General features: G+C 43.8%; 1 protein-coding gene across 1 annotated transcript; it reads left to right on the plus strand.

Moving 5' to 3' along the window:
- Nucleotides 1-393: 393 nt before the first annotated feature.
- Nucleotides 394-13939, plus strand: tafazzin (tafazzin, phospholipid-lysophospholipid transacylase). The gene is made up of 11 exons (XM_079226144.1): nt 394-424; nt 1245-1368; nt 4658-4786; nt 4854-4899; nt 4983-5068; nt 6425-6505; nt 10231-10272; nt 10373-10435; nt 10582-10634; nt 10713-10790; nt 12866-13939. Exons 2-11 carry the CDS (start codon nt 1260-1262, stop codon nt 12965-12967), a joined length of 789 nt encoding a protein of 262 aa, XP_079082270.1. The 5' UTR covers nt 394-424; nt 1245-1259; the 3' UTR covers nt 12968-13939.
- Nucleotides 13940-20237: the final 6298 nt, after the last annotated feature.

The raw sequence follows: 20237 nt of genomic DNA on the forward strand, positions 1-20237 counted from the left end.
TTTAAAAGGGATTTAAATGTATTTTGCTGTTTCTTATTGACCATTTCTGAAATGGTACCATGGTTGCTGGTGCAATTGTTACATAAAGAATTATACAAAATAAAAAAGCTCGCATCAAGGCGGCTACTTAGACACTTCCGGGTCGTTTTAGTTTCAACCTTCCTGAGCTACGAGGACTGTTCCACCGCAGCTTCCGTAGTTCTCAACCCGGAAACCGGCTCGTGACGCTGCTGTAAAACACATATTATTTATGAATCCGTATTCTCTGGAAACCAATGAAACACAAACCGGTTCTCACTCCAACCACCAACTCTGCAACACTTTCGCGTTACAACCGATAGGAACCACAGTACCCACAATGCTGTGCGCGACTTTCACTTCCGGGGTCGGTGAGCAGAGGCAGCAGGCTGAGAGCAGCAGAGAGGTAACGTTAAACGTCTGACCTGTTTCCTCATATCTCACGTTATTACAGTTATTACAGTTGTTACAGTCAATACAGTTATTAGTCATTACAGGCATTACAGTCATTAGTTATTGCAGTTATTACAGTCATTACAGGCATTACAGGCTGGGGACGTGACAGAAGCTGCTCGATATTCATATCCAGCATGTATGTAATAAAACATCCACTGTGTGTCGGTCGTGAATAAAATGCAGATATAACGTGAACTCTTTATTTAAATATTGAGTGAGTGAAGCCTTTAGTCAACCAGTTTATGAGTTATTCTTCCAACAGGTTTACACTTTACCTCTGGAAGATCATGACCTTAGCTCGCAGTACTTTGAGGTACTTGTACTTGTACTATTACTTGTACTGCTACTCTGTACTCTTACTCCTTACAGGTTCTTGCAGATTCCGATGAATAATGCATGTTATATTTATTATTATTAAGATAAACCTTTATTGATACCCGGAGACAAAGCAGTTGATGAAGTAGTGCAAGTTAAACATCACATTGATGAACTCATGAATGCATTAATCATCATAACACATTCATTATAGACGTCATTCTGACCGGCCTCTGTGCACCAGGGTTGTTGATTCTGATACAGATAACTACCCTGCAGGACAGAAGTATCAGGATGTGATTCATAACCAGAGGACGGGTCAACGTGGATGAAAAACACTACACTTCCCACAATGCACCTCTTCATTCTACACGGTCACAGAACCGTTGCATCACGTGTGTGTGTGTTTGTGTGTGTGTGTGCCCTTCCAGGTGGATGTGTGTGTGCCCTTCCAGGTGGATGTGTGTGTGATGCCCCTGGAGGTCAAATGGCCGTTCCCACAATGCCCTGCTTTGGCGTGGAGGATCTCCAGCTCACTGATCATGGGGATGGTGGGCTCCTACTCCTACTTCTGGACCAGTAAGTGATGAACTGAAGGATGAAGTGTTCCTTTATGGGATGTTGATGAATGTCAGTGATAAACTGAAGGACGAAGTGTTCCTTCATGCGATGTTGATGAATGTTAGTGATGAACTGAAGGATGAAGTGTTCCTTCATGTGATGTTGATGAATGTTAGTGATAAACTGAAAGATGAAGTGTTCCTTTATGTGTTGATGAATGTTAGTGATAAACTGAAGGACGAAGTGTTCCTTCATGGGATGTTGATGAATGTTAGTGATAAACTGAAGGATGAAGTGTTCCTTCATGTGATGTTGATGAATGTTAGTGATAAACTGAAGGATGAAGTGTTCCTTTATGTGTTGATGAATGTTAGTGATAAACTGAAGGACGAAGTGTTCCTTCATGGGATGTTGATGAATGTTAGTGATAAACTGAAGGATGAAGTGTTCCTTCATGTGATGTTGATGAATGTTAGTGATAAACTGAAGGATGAAGTGTTCCTTCATGTGATGTTGATGAATGTTAGTGATAAACTGAAGGATGAAGTGTTCCTTTATGTGTTGATGAATGTTAGTGATAAACTGAAGGATGAAGTGTTCCTTTATGTGATGATGAATGTTAGTGATAAACTGAAGGATGAAGTGTTCCTTTATGTGTTGATGAATGTTAGTGATAAACTGAAGGACGAAGTGTTCCTTCATGGGATGTTGATGAATGTTAGTGATAAACTGAAGGATGAAGTGTTCCTTTATGTGTTGATGAATGTTAGTGATAAACTGAAGGACGAAGTGTTCCTTCATGGGATGTTGATGAATGTTAGTGATAAACTGAAGAATGAAGTGTTCCTTTATGTGATGATGATGAATGTTAGTGATAAACTGAAGGATGAAGTGTTCCTTCATGCGATGTTGATGAATGTTAGTGATAAACTGAAGAATGAAGTGTTCCTTTATGTGTTGATGAATGCTAGTGATGAACTGAAGGATGAAGTGTTCCTTCATGTGATGTTGATGAATGTTAGTGATAAACTGAAGGATGAAGTGTTCCTTCATGTGATGTTGATGAATGTTAGTGATAAACTGAAGGATGAAGTGTTCCTTTATGTGTTGATGAATGTTAGTGATAAACTGAAGGATGAAGTGTTCCTTTATGTGATGATGAATGTTAGTGATAAACTGAAGGATGAAGTGTTCCTTTATGTGTTGATGAATGTTAGTGATAAACTGAAGGACGAAGTGTTCCTTCATGGGATGTTGATGAATGTTAGTGATAAACTGAAGGATGAAGTGTTCCTTTATGTGTTGATGAATGTTAGTGATAAACTGAAGGACGAAGTGTTCCTTCATGGGATGTTGATGAATGTTAGTGATAAACTGAAGAATGAAGTGTTCCTTTATGTGATGATGATGAATGTTAGTGATAAACTGAAGGATGAAGTGTTCCTTCATGCGATGTTGATGAATGTTAGTGATAAACTGAAGAATGAAGTGTTCCTTTATGTGTTGATGAATGCTAGTGATGAACTGAAGGATGAAGTGTTCCTTTATGTGTAGATGATGAATGTTAGTGATAAACTGAAGGATGAAGTGTTCCTTCATGCGATGTTGATGAATGTTAGTGATAAACTGAAGGATGAAGTGTTCCTTCATGCGATGTTGATGAATGTTAGTGATAAACTGAAGGATGAAGTGTTCCTTCATGCGATGTTGATGAATGTTAGTGATAAACTGAAGAATGAAGTGTTCCTTTATGTGATGATGATGAATGTTAGTGATAAACTGAAGGATGAAGTGTTCCTTCATGCGATGTTGATGAATGTTAGTGATAAACTGAAGGACGAAGTGTTCCTTCATGTGATGTTGATGAATGTTAGTGATAAACTGAAGGATGAAGGGTTCCTTTATGTGTTGATGAATGTTAGTGATAAACTGAAGGATGAAGTGTTCCTTTATGTGATGATGAATGTTAGTGATACACTGAAGGATGAAGTGTTCCTTTATGTGTTGATGAATGTTAGTGATAAACTGAAGGACGAAGTGTTCCTTCATGGGATGTTGATGAATGTTAGTGATAAACTGAAGGATGAAGTGTTCCTTTATGTGTTGATGAATGTTAGTGATAAACTGAAGGACGAAGTGTTCCTTCATGGGATGTTGATGAATGTTAGTGATAAACTGAAGAATGAAGTGTTCCTTTATGTGATGATGATGAATGTTAGTGATAAACTGAAGAATGAAGTGTTCCTTTATGTGTTGATGAATGCTAGTGATGAACTGAAGGATGAAGTGTTCCTTTATGTGTAGATGATGAATGTTAGTGATAAACTAAAGGATGAAGTGTTCCTTCATGCGATGTTGATGAATGTTAGTGATAAACTGAAGGATGAAGTGTTCCTTCATGCGATGTTGATGAATGTTAGTGATAAACTGAAGGATGAAGTGTTCCTTCATGCGATGTTGATGAATGTTAGTGATAAACTGAAGAATGAAGTGTTCCTTTATGTGATGATGATGAATGTTAGTGATACACTGAAGGATGAAGTGTTCCTTCATGCGATGTTGATGAATGTTAGTGATAAACTGAAGGACGAAGTGTTCCTTCATGGGATGTTGATGAATGTTAGTGATAAACTGAAGAATGAAGTGTTCCTTTATGTGATGATGATGAATGTTAGTGATAAACTGAAGGATGAAGTGTTCCTTCATGCGATGTTGATGAATGTTAGTGATAAACTGAAGAATGAAGTGTTCCTTTATGTGTTGATGAATGCTAGTGATGAACTGAAGGATGAAGTGTTCCTTTATGTGTAGATGATGAATGTTAGTGATAAACTGAAGGATGAAGTGTTCCTTCATGCGATGTTGATGAATGTTAGTGATAAACTGAAGGATGAAGTGTTCCTTCATGCGATGTTGATGAATGTTAGTGATAAACTGAAGGATGAAGTGTTCCTTCATGCGATGTTGATGAATGTTAGTGATACACTGAAGGATGAAGTGTTCCTTCATGCGATGTTGATGAATGTTAGTGATAAACTGAAAGATGAAGTGTTCCTTTATGTGATGATGAATGTTAGTGATAGACTGAAGGATGAAGTGTTCCTTTGTGTTGATGAATGTTAGTGATAAACTGAAGGATGAAGTGTTCATCCAGGATCGTTGTGTAAAACACTGACATTTTACTGCACTATAAATACTTTTAAATTAACTAAATCTAATACGTTTTACTTCTGTGAGTTTGCAGAACTTTACTTGAAGTGGAGTTTTCTTTCAGTTTTCACAGTTTTCTCTCTCTCCCAACCTTCAGAGTACATGAACTGCCTGACGGTCCACAACCACGAGGTTCTGTTGGACCTGATTGACAGGCGGCCCTCGGACACGCCCCTCATCACTCTGTCCAATCACCAGTCTTGTATGGATGACCCGCACATCTGGGGTAAGAAACAAGAAGCGCTCTTCTAACTGAGCTGAGGTCAGTGAAGTGACCCTGTGTCTGTGAACAGGTGTGCTGAGGCTCAGGCAGCTGTGGACCTTCAACAGGATGCGCTGGTGAGCTTCTGTCTTCCTCTCCTCATCGCTCATGATTTCTGCTTCTTCATGGTCCGAATGAATATTCCTCTGTAACCGTGCAGGACTCCCACGGCATCGGACATCTGTTTCACGAAAGAGCTGCACTCCAGGTTCTTCAGCCGGGGGAAGTGTGTTCCGGTCTGCAGAGGTGAGTCTAAACCCAGCAGCAGCTTTATGCCGTGTTCACACCGGACGCGGCGCGAATTTGCGGCGCGTACAGATTCCATGTAAAGTCAATCCACAGACGCGCTGCGACGGGAATTGGCGATTTATTCGCGGGGCGGCGAGATAGACGCGTTGGAGGCGGAGCGAACAGAACGTTTGACCTGGGGCGAACAAAGCGAAGGACGCGGCGCGAATTCGCGTGAGTTGAATTATCCCAACTCTGGCGGAGAAATCGCGTGACGCAAAGTTGCGGCAGCCAATCAGCGTTGAGAATCAGCGTTGAGAAGCTCCGCCCGTCACCACCGCCGTCTCCCCGGTTCTGAATGAAACTGCTGCTGCTCCGCCTGAACCAGCGCTGACAGCGGCTTCATTGAGACGCTGTTGTGGGACTACGGGTAATAGTATGAACCCAGACGCCATGGAGTTTGATGTTCCGACATATGTGGAGTTTACACAAAAAGTATAAAACATGCAGATTTCCATGGTGGATGGCATAATCGGTATCGTTTTACGGAGATACGCGAGACGCAGTTCCTGGAGGAGTCGGTGAAATTCACCGAGCTGTGTGCGGCTACGGATGATGTTATGAACCCAAACACGAGGGCGCTTCATGTTCCCACATGTTTGGGACTTCCACAACAAGTATAAAGCAGAACTAGTGGTTATTCATTCCATGGTCGATAGCGGAAATGAAAGCTTCGTCGCTTGTCTCTCACAGAGACGAGCAGCAGAGCTAAGCCACGCCCCCTTCGCGCCGCGATTTTTCGCGTTTGGTGTGAACGCCCTCGTTTCACTCACGCGAGTAAACCTCCGCGGTGGTCCGGTGTGAACACGGCATTAGAGAGGTGAGTCTAAACCCAGCAGCAGCTTCAGAGAGGTGAGTCTATACCCAGCATCCTTCAGTTTATCACTAACATTCATTACATAAAGGACCACTTCATTCTTCAGTTTATCACTAACATTCATCACATAAAGGAACACTTCATCCTTCAGTTTATCACTACCATTCATCACATAAAGGACCACTTCATCCTTCAGTTTATCACTACCATTCATCACATAAAGGACCACTTCATCCTTCAGTTTATCACTACCATTCATCACATAAAGGACCACTTCATCCTTCAGTTTATCACTACCATTCATCACATAAAGGACCACTTCATCCTTCAGTTTATCACTAACATTCATCACATAAAGGAACACTTCATCCTTCAGTTTATCACTAACATTCATCACATAAAGGAACACTTCATCCTTCAGTTTATCACTAACATTCATCACATAAAGGAACACTTCATCCTTCAGGCCGTCTGAGGTCACGCTGTGTTACCTGCAGGCGACGGCGTCTACCAGAAGGGCATGGACTTCATAGTGGAGAAACTGAACGGAGGAGAATGGGTGCACATTTTTCCTGAAGGTATTCCAACATTCCTCCTCACACTTCACTCGTCCAGTGTTCTTCCTCTGTAGCTGTTTAGTTTAGTTTCATTGTTGTGGAAATAACAGACTGTAGGTAAGAAATGGACGTAGTTATGATGACATCACTCGTTGGTTTGTGGACGTAACGAAGTCTTGAGTTAGACAATTTTGCCTCCGCCATCTTGGCTTTTTTTGCAACCAGTGAACAGGAAGTGACCAGAAGGAGACCTCCTGTGTCTCTACACAGGAGGTCTCAGGAGGAGTGACGTAGAGACCTGTCAATCACCTTGTAGCCCCGCCCTAAAGCATCCCCTACTTTATGGTCTGTTTGACTCTAAATGACCATCATTTACTAAATCAGAATCAGAAACTGTTTATTGCCAGGAATGTTTACACAAACGAGGAATTTTTCTAGGCAGAAGGTGCACACATTAGACATGAAACATTAGACGAGACAAACAACAATCAGTATAAGATAAAGTGCTCAGACAAACAGATAACGTTAATGTAAGTGCATGTTAAAGTGACATGTGTGTTTTAATATAAAGTGTGCAGGGGAGTGACCGGTAAGAGGAAAGAAAAGAAAGAAACATTGTCCGAAAAATAGTCCTGGGGGTGACAGAGTCAGTCAGTGGGGAACCCGGGCTCTGTTGATGAGCCCGGCTGCCGACGGGAAAAAACTGTTGGTGTGGCGTGAGGTCTTAGTCCTAATGGACCTCGACCTCCTGCCAGAAGGAAGGGACTCAAACAGGTTGTGTCCTCGGTGAGAGCGGTCAGCTACAATCTTTCTTGCTCGCTTCAGAGTCCTGGAAGCAAACAAGTCCTGGAGGGATGGCAGATTGCAGCCAATCACCTCTCAGCAGAGCGGATGATGCACTGCAGCCTGGCCTTGTCCTTGGCAGTGGCTGCAGCGTGCCAGACGGTGATGGAGGAGCAGAGGATGGACTCAACGATGGCAGTGTAGAATTGCACCATCATTTTCTTGAATTTCTTCAGCTGCCTCAGGAAGAACTCCTCTGCTGGGCCTTGGTAGTGATGGAGCTGATGTTCAGCTCCCACTTGAGGTCCTGGGAAATGATGGAGTCCAGGAAGCGGAAGGACTCCACAGCATTGACGGGGGAGTCAGACAGGATGAGAGGGGCGGGTGGGGCTGCATTCTTTCTGAAGTCCACAACCATCTCCACTGTCTTCAGAGCGTTGAGCTCCAGGTTGTTTTAATAATAATAATAATAATAATACACTAAATTTGGAGGCGCCTTTCAAGGCACCCAAGGATAAAAGATATAAACAACAGTAAAACAGAGCATCAACATAAAAACAAGTGAGCTGCACAGGGACCAGTTATAGTGTGTATGCCAGTTTGAACAGATGAGTTTTGAGTTGAGATGTTTTGACTGCACCAGGTCTCCAGGTGGTCAGTCTCCCACCTGTAGGCAGACTCGTCCCCACCAGCGATGAGTCCGATGAGGGTGGTGTCATCCGCAAACTTCAGGAGCTTGACGGACTGGTGACTGGAGGTGCAGCTGTTGGTGTACAGGGAGAAAAGCAGAGGGGAAAGAACGCAGCCTTGGGGGGAACTGGTGCTGATGGTCCGAGAGCCTGAGACGTGTTTCCCCAGCTTCACGTGCTGCGTCCTGTCAGCCAGGAAGTCTGTGATCCACCTGCAGGTGGAGTCAAGCACGTGCAGCTGGGAGAGCTTGTCCTGCAGCAGAGACGGGATGATGGTGTTGAAGGCAGAGCTGAAGTCCACGAACAGGTTCCTGGCGTAGGTTCCTGGAGTCCAGATGCTGGAGGATGTAGTGGAGGGCCATGTTGACAGCACCGTCTACAGACCTGTTGGCCCTGTAGGCGAACTGCAGAGGGTCCAGGAGTGGGTCATTTAGGGTTTTGAGGTGGGACAGGACCAGGAGTGAGTCAGTCAGGGTTTTGAGGTGGGACAGGACCAGGAGTGGGTCAGTCAGGGTTTTGAGGTGGGACAGGACCAGGAGTGGGTCAGTCAGGGTTTTGAGGTGGGACAGGACCAGGAGTGGGTCAGTCAGGGTTTTGAGGTGGGACAGGACCAGGAGTGGGTCAGTCAGGGTTTTGAGGTGGGACAGGACCAGGAGTGGGTCAGTCAGGGTTTTGAGGTGGGACAGGACCAGGCGCTCAAAAGACTTCATGACCACAGAGGTCAGGGTGACGGGCCTGTAGTCATTGAGTCCTGTGATCCTGGGTTTCTTGGGCACGGGGAGGATGGTGGAGGCCTTGAAGCAGGCTGGACCGTGGCATGTCTCCAGGGAGGTGTTGAAGATCTCAGTGAACACCGGAGACAGCTGATCAGCACAGTGCTTCAGGGTGGAGGGGGAGACGGAGTCCGGGCCGCTGCTTTGGGGGTGTTCTGTTTTTTAAACAGTCTGTTGACGTCCCTCTCCAGAATAGTGAGGCTCGTCACTGGGGAGGGCGTTGGTAGAGAGGCATGAACCCCTGATGGACTGGGGGGGGGGGGGGGGGGGGGATGATGGTTTGTGGCTGTCTGATGGGCCTGTGGGGGATGGTGTCAGGACTGCTCCATTGTCTATCAAAGCGACAGTAGAACTTGTTCAGCTCGTCTGCTACGCGGAGGTTGTTCATGGCGTGGGGGTTTTTGGCTTGTAGCTGGTAATCTGCCTGAGCCCTCTCCAGACAGAAGCAGAGTCACTTGCTGATAGCTGTTGTTGCAGTTTCTCAGAGTACAGTCGTTTAGCATCTCTCACCGCCTTGCTAAACCTGTATTTTGACTCTGTGTACAAGTCATTGTCCCCGCTCCTGAATGCCTGGTCCTTTTGCAGCCGTAGCTTCCTGAGTTCCGATGTGAACCAGGGTTTGTCATTGTTATAGCTCACCCTGGAGCTGGTTGGAACACAGCTGTCCTCACAGAAGCTGATGTATGAAGTTACAGCCTCTGTGAACTCATTTAATAAACTGTCTGTATTTAGGGAGTTCATGACTGAGGTTACCTTTGTTAAAGTCACCAAGGACAATAACTAAAGAGTCCGGGTAGGTCCGCTCCACACACCGTATCTGCTCGGCGAGTGTCCGCTGTGCATCGGCCTGCGGCGCCATGTAAACACCGACCAGGATGAATGAAGTGAACTCACGTGGGGAGTAGATGGGTTTGCAGTGGATGATGAGGGATTCTAGGTCCAGCGAACAGAACTGTAGAATCACTGTTACGTCGTTACACCAGCCGTTGTTAGAGTAGAAGCAGATTCCTCCACCCTTCGTCTTGCCGTGAGCGGATGTTGGAGAGAAATATTCCCGGCAGCGCTGTACGAGATCCCCGTTTACGGAGACGGACGAGCACGCTGGCACGTTTCCCTCTCCTGTGTCGTTTGTGAACATCATGCTGTATTGAAGAAGACTTGAAACTAGAGATTGAGACATAAACTCATGTTTACAATGTTTAATGAGGGAATACATCAAGAGAAGTAGAGTCATTTATATATACTTCTATACAACCAGAGGAGTCACCCCCTGGTGGTCAGGAGAGAGAATGCAGCTTTAACACATGAAGCATAGACTTCTATACAACCAGAGGAGTCCCCCCCTGGTGGTCAGGAGAGAGAATGCAGCTTTAACACATGAAGCATAGACTTCTATACAACCAGAGGAGTCGCCCCCTGGTGGTCAGGAGAGAGAATGCAGCTTTAACACATGAAGCATAGGAAATAAGCACTTCCTCTCTTTTCCTTTTTCTTTTAACAGGCAAAGTCAACATGACTGAAGAATTCATACGGTTAAAGTGGGGTGAGTTCAGCAGAGGAGATCTGTGACGATCAGCAGAGCGCTTGGAGAGATGAACATAGAGTGTTGTGGTTCTGGTTCAGATCACTTGTTTGTGTTGTAGGTGTGGGTCGGCTCATAGCGGAGTGCTCCCTCAATCCGGTTATCCTGCCGCTCTGGCATGTGGGTGAGTAAGATAACCACATCAGATGTTGCTGCTGCTTCATCACTTTGTTTTTAAAAATGGAGTCCTACACACTCGGGTAGGAAGAGGACAGAATGTCCTGAATCTTCTCATGAAAACCAAAGTCGTTTGTTCTGCTTTGGTCTCAGGTCTGAATGACGTTCTGCCGAACGTGACGCCATACGTTCCTCGGACTGGAAAGGTGTGAATCGGGTCAGATCCTCGCAGTACTTTCTGTTGGTGAGGGTTCTGGTTGTGAACCGGTTGGTTTTTCTTTCAGAGAATCACCGTCCTGGTGGGGGAACCGTTCAGCGTGAAGGACCTGCTGGAATCCCTCCGAGCCGAAAACAAGAGCCAGGTGAGGCGAGCTATGGATTACACCAGAGATGTGACTATATTTCATTATATTACAGTAGAGATGTGACTATGTTTCATTATATTACAGTAGAGATGTGACTATATTTCATTATATTACAGTAGAGATGTGACTATATTTCATTATATTACACCAGAGATGTGACTATATTTCATTATATTACAGTAGAGATGTGACTATATTTCATTATATTACAGTAGAGATGTGACTATATTTCATTATATTACACCAGAGATGTGACTATATTTCATTATACTACAGTAGAGATGTGACTATATTTCATTATATTACACCAGAGATGTGACTATATTTCATTATATTACAGTAGAGATGTGACTATATTTCATTATATTACAGTAGAGATGTGACTATATTTCATTATATTACACCAGAGATGTGACTATATTTCATTATATTACAGTAGAGATGTGACTATATTTCATTATATTACACCAGAGATGTGACTATATTTCATTATACTACAGTAGAGATGTGACTATATTTCATTATATTACAGTAGAGATGTGACTATATTTCATTATATTACACCAGAGATGTGACTATATTTCATTATATTACAGTAGAGATGTGACTATATTTCATTATATTACACCAGAGATGTGACTATGTTTTATTATGTTACAGTAGAGATGTGACTATATTTCATTATATTACACCAGAGATGTGACTATATTTCATTATATTACAGTAGAGATGTGACTATATTTCATTATATTACACCAGAGATGTGACTATATTTCATTATATTACAGTAGAGATGTGACTATATTTCATTATATTACAGTAGAGATGTGACTATATTTCATTATATTACACCAGAGATGTGACTATGTTTTATTATGTTACAGTAGAGATGTGACTATATTTCATTATATTACAGTCGACATGTGACTATATTTCATTATATTACACCAGAGATGTGACTATATTTCATTACATTACAGTCGACATGTGACTATATTTCATTATATTACACCAGAGATGTGACTTTATTTCATTATATTACACCAGAGATGTGACTATATTTCATTATGTTACACCAGAGATGTGACTATATTACATTAGAGATGTGACTATATTTCATTACATTACAGTAGAGATGTGACTATATTTCATTACATTACAGTAGAGATGTGACTATATCTCATTACATTACAGACGACATGTGACTATTTCATTATGTTACAGTAGAGATGTGACTATATTTCATTATGTTACACTAGAGATGTGACTATATTTCATTACATTACAGTAGAGATGTGACTATATCTCATTATATTACAGTAGAGATATGACTATATTTCATTATATTACACCAGAGACGTGACTTTATTTCATTATATTACAGTCGACATGTGACTATATTTCATTATATTACAGTCGACATGTGACTATATTTCATTATATTACACCAGAGATGTGACTATATTTCATTATATTACACCAGAGATGTGACTATATTTCATTATATTACACCAGAGATGTGACTTTATTTCATTATATTACACCAGAGATGTGACTATATTTCATTATATTACACCAGAGATGTGACTTTATTTCATTATATTACACCAGAGATGTGACTATATTTCATTACATTACACAAGAGATGTGACTATATTTCATTATATTACAGTCGAGATGTGACTATATTTCATTATATTACAGTCGAGATGTGACTATATTTCATTATATTACACCAGAGATGTGATTATATTTCATTATATTACAGTCGACATGTGACTATATTTCATTATATTACACCAGAGATGTGACTATATTTCATTATATTGCACCAGAGATGTGACTATATTTCATTATATTACAGTCGACATGGGACTATATTTCATTATATTACAGTCGACATGTGACTATATTTCATTATATTACACAAGCGATGTGACTATATTTCATTATGTTATAGTCGACATGTGACTATTTCATTATGTTACAGTAGAGATGTGACTATATTTCATTATATTACACTAGAGATGTGACTATATTTCATTATGTTACATTGTTTTTCTTTCTTTCAGTTGGAAATGAGGAAGACCTTGACTGACTTCATCCAGGAGGAGTTTCGGAACCTGAAAGCCCAGGCCGAGGCCCTCCATGGGCAGATCCAGACCACATCCTGAGGCCCTCCTGGGTCCCCCACAGCCAACCAGACCGTCGGTCCTTTAACCTGACTGGACACACACACACACACACACACACACACACACACACACACACACACACACACACACACACACACACACACTGGGATGTCGTGGAGTCATCACAAGACATTCATTATCGCTGAGGAGGCGTCTCCTTGTTGAAGCACGATGTTGTTGGGATCCGATCCAACGCTCAGAAACCTGAGACCACAGACTTGAGTTGGTACCGACCGATGCTGCGTGACCTGGAACAGCCGGTCGGTCTGCAGGACCTCGAGCGTCCGTTTGCGGCTTAAAGCACATGGAGCGATTCTCCTGTGAGGATCAAGCCGGTGCCGTCGTCATCGGGCGGTTCCGTTCTCGCTCAAAGCCAACGAGGAGCGCCGACGCAGGAAGCAGAAGAAGGATGCAAAGACGAGGTCCGGAGCTACCGGTCTGCAACCGAGCTACAAGTTACACTCTAAAGATCTCCGCTTGGGTCGTCTTTGGCGCCACCTGTGGCGATTAGTGGTAACTGCAACTGTGTCTTTGGATCTCACCTCCCAGAGGTCGTAACCGCGCATGGCCTTTTGACGCCACAGATATTTTGTAATGCTGCAAATGCTAAGTGTTGATTTCCAGGTTGTTACCCTGAAGTCGTGACCCTTTAGGTCTCAGTCTCCCGCCGGTTTAATACTTCAGCAAACACTCGTTGAGCAGCTACTCTGATCAGAAATATAGCAAAAAAACATTTACAACGTTTACACTGCAGCCAAATAAACTCAGGTGGTTTTCATCTGACTGAATTTAAAATCCAGGCCGGGAATGGCGGACTCTGCCACTAACGATGGGCCTCGTGAAAAAAACCTCTTGTACCAACAGATCTGCTCTTAAGTGATAATTCAACAAATGTACTAATTTTGACGTATTTAGATTTATTTTTCTTTAAATAGGGACCTGTTATAGAAGTCAATTAGTAGTGATGAAATATATATATATATATATATATATATATATATATATATATATATATATATATATATATATATATATATATATAATGTAATTACTTTTAAGCAATTTTGAGTTTAAAAACCTATAAAATTAAATTATATAATTATGTTGACATTATCCTGTTTGAGTTGTAGACTTGCATGAGTCTGAATGTATACATATATATATTGTATTTATTCTCCAGACAATGTCACCACTATTTTAAATTGCAGTGCCCTACGAGATGCAACAAAATGTCTTTTGTGTTTTACCCTCTTAATCTTTCATTTGAATTATTCACAATGTAACCTTTAACTGAAACAACATTATTGAAAGAAACATTAAACTCTTATCAACCCTTCATGTATTCTGTTGAGCAGCTGAGTCGTCTCCTCTGCTGCCTCCTGGTGGTCAACTCATGGCTCTGCATCCTCTTCAGCTCTTCTTCAGCTCCTCAGCATCTCCCCTTCAGCTCCTCTTCATCTCCTCTTCAGCTCCCCTTCAGCTCTTCTTCAGCTCCTCTTCAGCTCTTCTTCATCTCCCCTTCAGCTCTTCTTCATCTCCCCTTCAGCTCTTCTTCATCTCCTCTTCAGCTCTTCTTCATCTCCCCTTCAGCTCCTCTTCAGCTCTTCTTCATCTCCTCTTCAGCTCTTCTTCATCTCCCCTTCAGCTCTTCTTCAGCTCTTCTTTATCTCCCCTTCAGCTCTTCTTCATCTCCCCTTCAGCTCTTCTTTATCTCCCCTTCAGCTCTTCTTTATCTCCCCTTCAGCTCTTCTTCAGCTCTTCTTCAGCTCCTCTTCAGCTCCTCTTCAGCTCCTCTTCAGCTCTTCTTCAGCTCTTCAGCTCCTCTTCAGCTCTTCTTCATCTCCTCTTCAGCTCTTCTTCATCTCCTCTTTATCTCCCCTTCAGCTCCTCTTCAGCTCCTCTTCATCTCTGGTTTTGGTGGTTGGCGATGGTTCCCCAGTGGAACCCTCCTCCTCCCGGTGGGTCCCGAACACACGACCTCTTCAGGCTGACTCCTGTCTCTTTAAACGTCTGGTGATGTTCTCATGTGCTCAACAGCTGTTCTCCTCACATGGTCGTGTGTTCTGGGCTCCTTCCCTACTGATGGATGACAGAGGGTCACCTTGTATTCATCCCCCAGGGAAACAGGAAGTCATGGGGGACTCGGTTCCTACTCAATATGTACAGTGTGACTGGAGTCTCAGGTCCAGTCTCCACCCTGAAGGACTTTGAGGCTCCTCTACTCTGTGAGGGTTTGGTTCTGTCCCTCTGTCACGTCGTGGAGTGTTTGAGTCTCTGAGACATGTTGACCCTTTATGAACCCTTTCCCAAGTCAGCTTTGCCTAAGAGAATTACCCAGAGTTCATAGCAATGTGATGTTAAACACGCAGTTCCCAATGGAAGCATGAAGACGTAAACAAAGAGACACGTGATGAAATACCTTTACAACATTACGGATTAAAGATGGAACATGAAAACACATGAAATCAGAGGAATGCAAGAAGAGATTATATATAATATTTATTTACATTCATCAAACATTTTGTTTTGACAAAACGAGTAAATAGATCATTTAAAATAACTTCTCATCTCGTGAGGAAGACGTTCAAATCAGGGAATAAAAAGTATAAAATAAATACACAATATGTTATGTATTCACGTGATGTGTTGCACAAAGTGCTGTCATTCATATTTACACTTACATCTTCATTAGATCTTAACCCTGAGATCTTCTGGGGTGAATATGTATTTAATGTGGAAAACCATTTATCAATAACTTAACTTGAGTGAAAAGATAAAATGTGTGAAACCAACGGTCAAGTGAGTTGAGGATGAAACTCACAGCGTGTGAACGACCCACTACAGGATGTTCACATGACAATATGTCTGGACATGGGAAGAGAAGTCTACTGATAACGTGTAATATTAGTCTGCAGAGTCTTTTATAACATTCATAATGTGAGGACAATAGTGTCGTGGTCACATGTTCTTCTGTTGTTCTGTTGTTCATCATGCCACCACGTCACTATGACCCCCTGTGTGTGTATATATATATATATATATATATATATATATTATTTGACAGAGCCCTGCACTCCATTCCTCATATGTAAACACATTCCACCATAATCCTGTTGTCTGTGCACTTCATCTTAATAGTACATTGTAGATGTACTTGTATATTTCATGCACTCTGTGTATTGTTTTTTGTGTTTTGTGTATTGTTTATTGTATATTGTGTTTTGTTTATTGTGTTTTGTTTATTGTGTATTGTGTTTTGTGTTTTGTGTATTGTGTATTGTGTTTTTTTATTGTATATTGTGTTTTGTGTATTGTGTTTTCTGTATTGTGTATTGTTTATTGTGTTTTGTTTATTGTGTTTTTTTATTGTGTATTGTTTATTGTGTATTGTTTATTGTGTATTGTGTATTGTGTATTGTTTATTGTGTTTTTTTATTGTGTATTGTGTTTTGTGTATTGTGTTTTTTTATTGTGTATTGTTTATTGTGTATTGTTTATTGTGTATTGTGTATTGTTTATTGTGTTTTTTTATTGTGTATTGTGTTTTGTGTATTGTGTTTTCTGTATTGTGTATTGTTTATTGTGTTTTGTTTATCGTGTTTTGTGTTTTGTGTATTGTGTATTGTTTATTGTGTTTTTTTTATTGTGTATTGTTTATTGTGTTTTGTTTATCGTGTATTGTGTTTTGTGTATTGTTATGCAGGACCGGCTCCTTGTATTGACAACATACAACACATGGTTCTGGTTCTGGTGTACTCCACTTGCAGTACATGTACACGTGTTACATCATAAAGTACTACCTCGTATTGCAGTATTATTTGATGCTGCAGAGCAGCGTCTTCTCATTATCCCTCCCGTCACGTGACGTGACGTCACCCGCTGTCTAGAGCTCCTAAAAGATGGCGACGACAGGGACGCTGCTCCTCCGCCGCCTCTCGGCGCTTCTCCTCGCCGCGTTCAGCGCCTTGAACGCGGCGAGCTGCGACGGACACGTGCCGCTGCTGCTGTGGACCAGCGGAGGGTGAGTCCACCCGTTCACCGTTCACCCGTTCACCGTTCACCCGCTGCGAGCCGCGCGGCCGCTGCAGCGCGATGACAGGCCCGCACCTGCGCGTTCATGCACACGCACGATGCGCGTTCATACACAATGTCACGGCTTATTTAATTTAATCACGAGACCAAATGTAAGTTATCACATGAAAATGAACCATTATATATATATATATATATATATATATATATATATATATATATATATATATATATATATATATACATGTATATGTGTATATAAATATACATATATGTATGTGTATATAAATATACATATATGTATGTATGTATATATATATATATATATATATATATATATATATATATATATATATATATATATATATATATATATGTATATATATATATATATATATATATATATATATATTGTAGCGACCCTGGGTCAGGAAAGCTATGAGACGTAGATGGTTTATAGGGTGTTTATTAAGAGAACATAGAACAGGCTACTGTTGGCCGTAGCCTACGCCAAAACAACAGCAAAACCCCGTGAAAGCCTCTCAACCAGCTTCAGTCTGCTCCGGGTCATAGACTCTGCTCCGAACGGCTCGTAACACAACCCCACACCACACAACAACATCCTCGCTCTCCAATCACAGACACGCTTCACAGCTACCAGCTCATAAGACGTTCACTTACATCCTGAACATAACATTTATAACACAACATTTCCCTCAGTCCGTTACACTACCCTCCCCCCACAAAGTCCCTCGCCCCCGAGGGGGCAAACAAAGTCTCTTAGGTGGCCAGGGGGCCTGCGGTTCCTCTGAGGCTGCCGTCGGCGCTGGGGAGAAGGAAAAGGGGTTGAGGGGACGCTGGGACCAAGGGCAGGGATAGGAAGGGAGGGGCTGAGCCAGGGACACCAAGACCAGTCTGTGAAGGGGCGGGCAAAAGGCTGGGCCCATTGGGAAGGGTTTGGGGGGTAGTCTGGGCTGAGTCCAGGGTTCCCCGTGCCCCAGGCTCTTGTCCTGGTGGGGTGAATGTGCCCCAGTAGGGGGCCAGCCTGTCTCTGTGCAGAGCGACTTTCCTTCCGCGCCGTGGCAGCTGGACCCTGTACACCACCTCTCCAAGTCTCTCCAGGACTCGGCGGGTCTTGTGGGATCCCAGTTTGTCACACATGGCGGCGAAGACACAGGACTCAAAGTTTCTGCCCTGATCTGTGTGGATGACTTCAGGGGCCCCAAATCTGATGAACATTCCGCCCACCAGAGCATCCACAATCGTCTCCGCCTCCTGGTTTGGCATGCAGCAAGCTTCCTCCACGAGGGCTCTCTGCAGTGAAGTGAAAGCTGCATGGCACTCCTCTGTCCAATCAAACACCACCCCTTTTTGCAGCAGGCGGAACAGTGGTACAGCTATGCAGGAAAAACCCCTCACAAACTTCCTATAGTAGGAGGCCAGGCCCAGGAAGCTTTTCAGGTCCCGCACAGTGCTGGGGGTAGGCCAATCCTTCACCGTCTGCACTTTATCATCCATGGTGCCGACACCGCCGTCCCCAAGCTTGTGCCCCAGAAATGTGACCTCCCGTTGCATGAAGGAGCATTTCTGTGGGTGCAGCTTTAGACCTGCTGCTGCCACTCTCTCCAGCACCCGCCTCAGGGCCTCGAGAGCCGCCTGGAAGGAGTCACCATGTACCAGTATGTCGTCTAGGTACACAACACACTCCTGCCGAGGGATACCCGCGAGTACCCTGTCCATTAGTCTCTTAAACGTGGCAGGAGCATTGCAGAGGCCAAACGGAAGGACTTTAAACTGCCACAAGCCCCCATTAGTGATGAAGGCAGTTTTGGCCCTAGCTTCAGGGCTGAGAGGGACCTGCCAATACCCGCTCCGCAGGTCCAAAGAGGAGTACCAGGCTGACCCTGCCACCGTGTCGAGGGCCTCGTCGATGCGTGGAAGGGGGTAGGAGTCCTTTTTTGTCACTTTGTTGAGGGGCCTGAAGTCCACACAGAAACGCCACGCCTCCTTCTGCTTTTTGGGGACCATGACGATCGCCGAGGCCCAGGGGCTGGTGGAAGGCTCGATGATTCCCGCTCGCTGCATCTCTTGCAGGGCTTTGTCTGCCGCAGCCTGCCTGGCCAGTGGGAGGCGTCGAGGTCTCATCCTAATCGGCCTTGCATCTCCTGTTTCGATGTAATGCTGGATGAGATCTGTGCGGCCCACATCGTCCTCCGACATTGAAAAACAGTCCTTGAACTCAAGAAGCAGCTGCCACAACAGATCTTGTTCGCTAGGAGTCAGACCACCACAGTTTGTCTGCCAGACCTCCCTCACTGCCAAGACTCTTTCACGGTCGTCAGGTGGAGAGGCGTTTGTTACCTGCAGGGTGGAGGGCAGTGTGGGTAGCTCATTTGAAGGGATGCAGCTAGGGGCAGCATAATTTGTTGTCTCAGCTGTCAGTGTGGCAACGGTGTGGGTCGCAACACAGCCAGGCCGGGGTGGCTGGCGCCACATCTGGATGACATGGCCATCAGGGAACGTGAGAGTTCCTTTCTTTGTGTTGATGACACAGTCCAAAGCCCCGAGAATATCCAGTCCCAGTATACAGTCCTCCAGGTTAGCAACCCACACCGGGCAGCGGATAGACTTTTTCCCCAGCCCCAGAGTCACTATTGCTTCCCCAACCATGGGAGTTCGCTCCCCGGTGACTGACTGCAGTTTCACTATAGTGGGAAAAATATCAGTTCCATTTGTCACCACATCGGGCCTCACCAGGGTTGCTGACGAACTTGTGTCTACCAGTGCAGAGCAGCATGTCCCTCCAATGGTGAGCGGTGCATACCAACAGTCTCCTATCCAGGTTCGACCCAGCACCACTAGTCGCTCTAGCTGACCATCAAAATCCTCCTGTGGTCTGGTTGCCCCTATTTGGTCAGACGGTTGTGTAGCTTTGTTAATTAGAGGGGGCTGGGATAGGGTGCCAGGGGTCCGCATCGTCCCGATTCTGCGGTCCCCGGCTCATTTCCCTTGTTCGCGGTGGAACGGGGTCAGTGTCGGACCAGGTGGCTGGCCACACCCCCAGCAGACTCTTTGTCTTGGCTTGTCTTGCCTCTCATCTCTCAAAGTGGCAGACCTCACCAGCTGGGTTAGCTCCCCCACCCAGGCAGGCTGCGCCAACTCCCTTTCCGTCTCACAAGCAGCGATCCCCTTTGGTGCTTTTTCAACCACTTTACCC

The sequence above is a fragment of the Taurulus bubalis genome, assembly GCF_910589615.1.
Source record: "Taurulus bubalis genome assembly, chromosome: 11".
Classification (NCBI taxonomy): Eukaryota; Metazoa; Chordata; class Actinopteri; order Perciformes; family Cottidae; genus Taurulus; species Taurulus bubalis.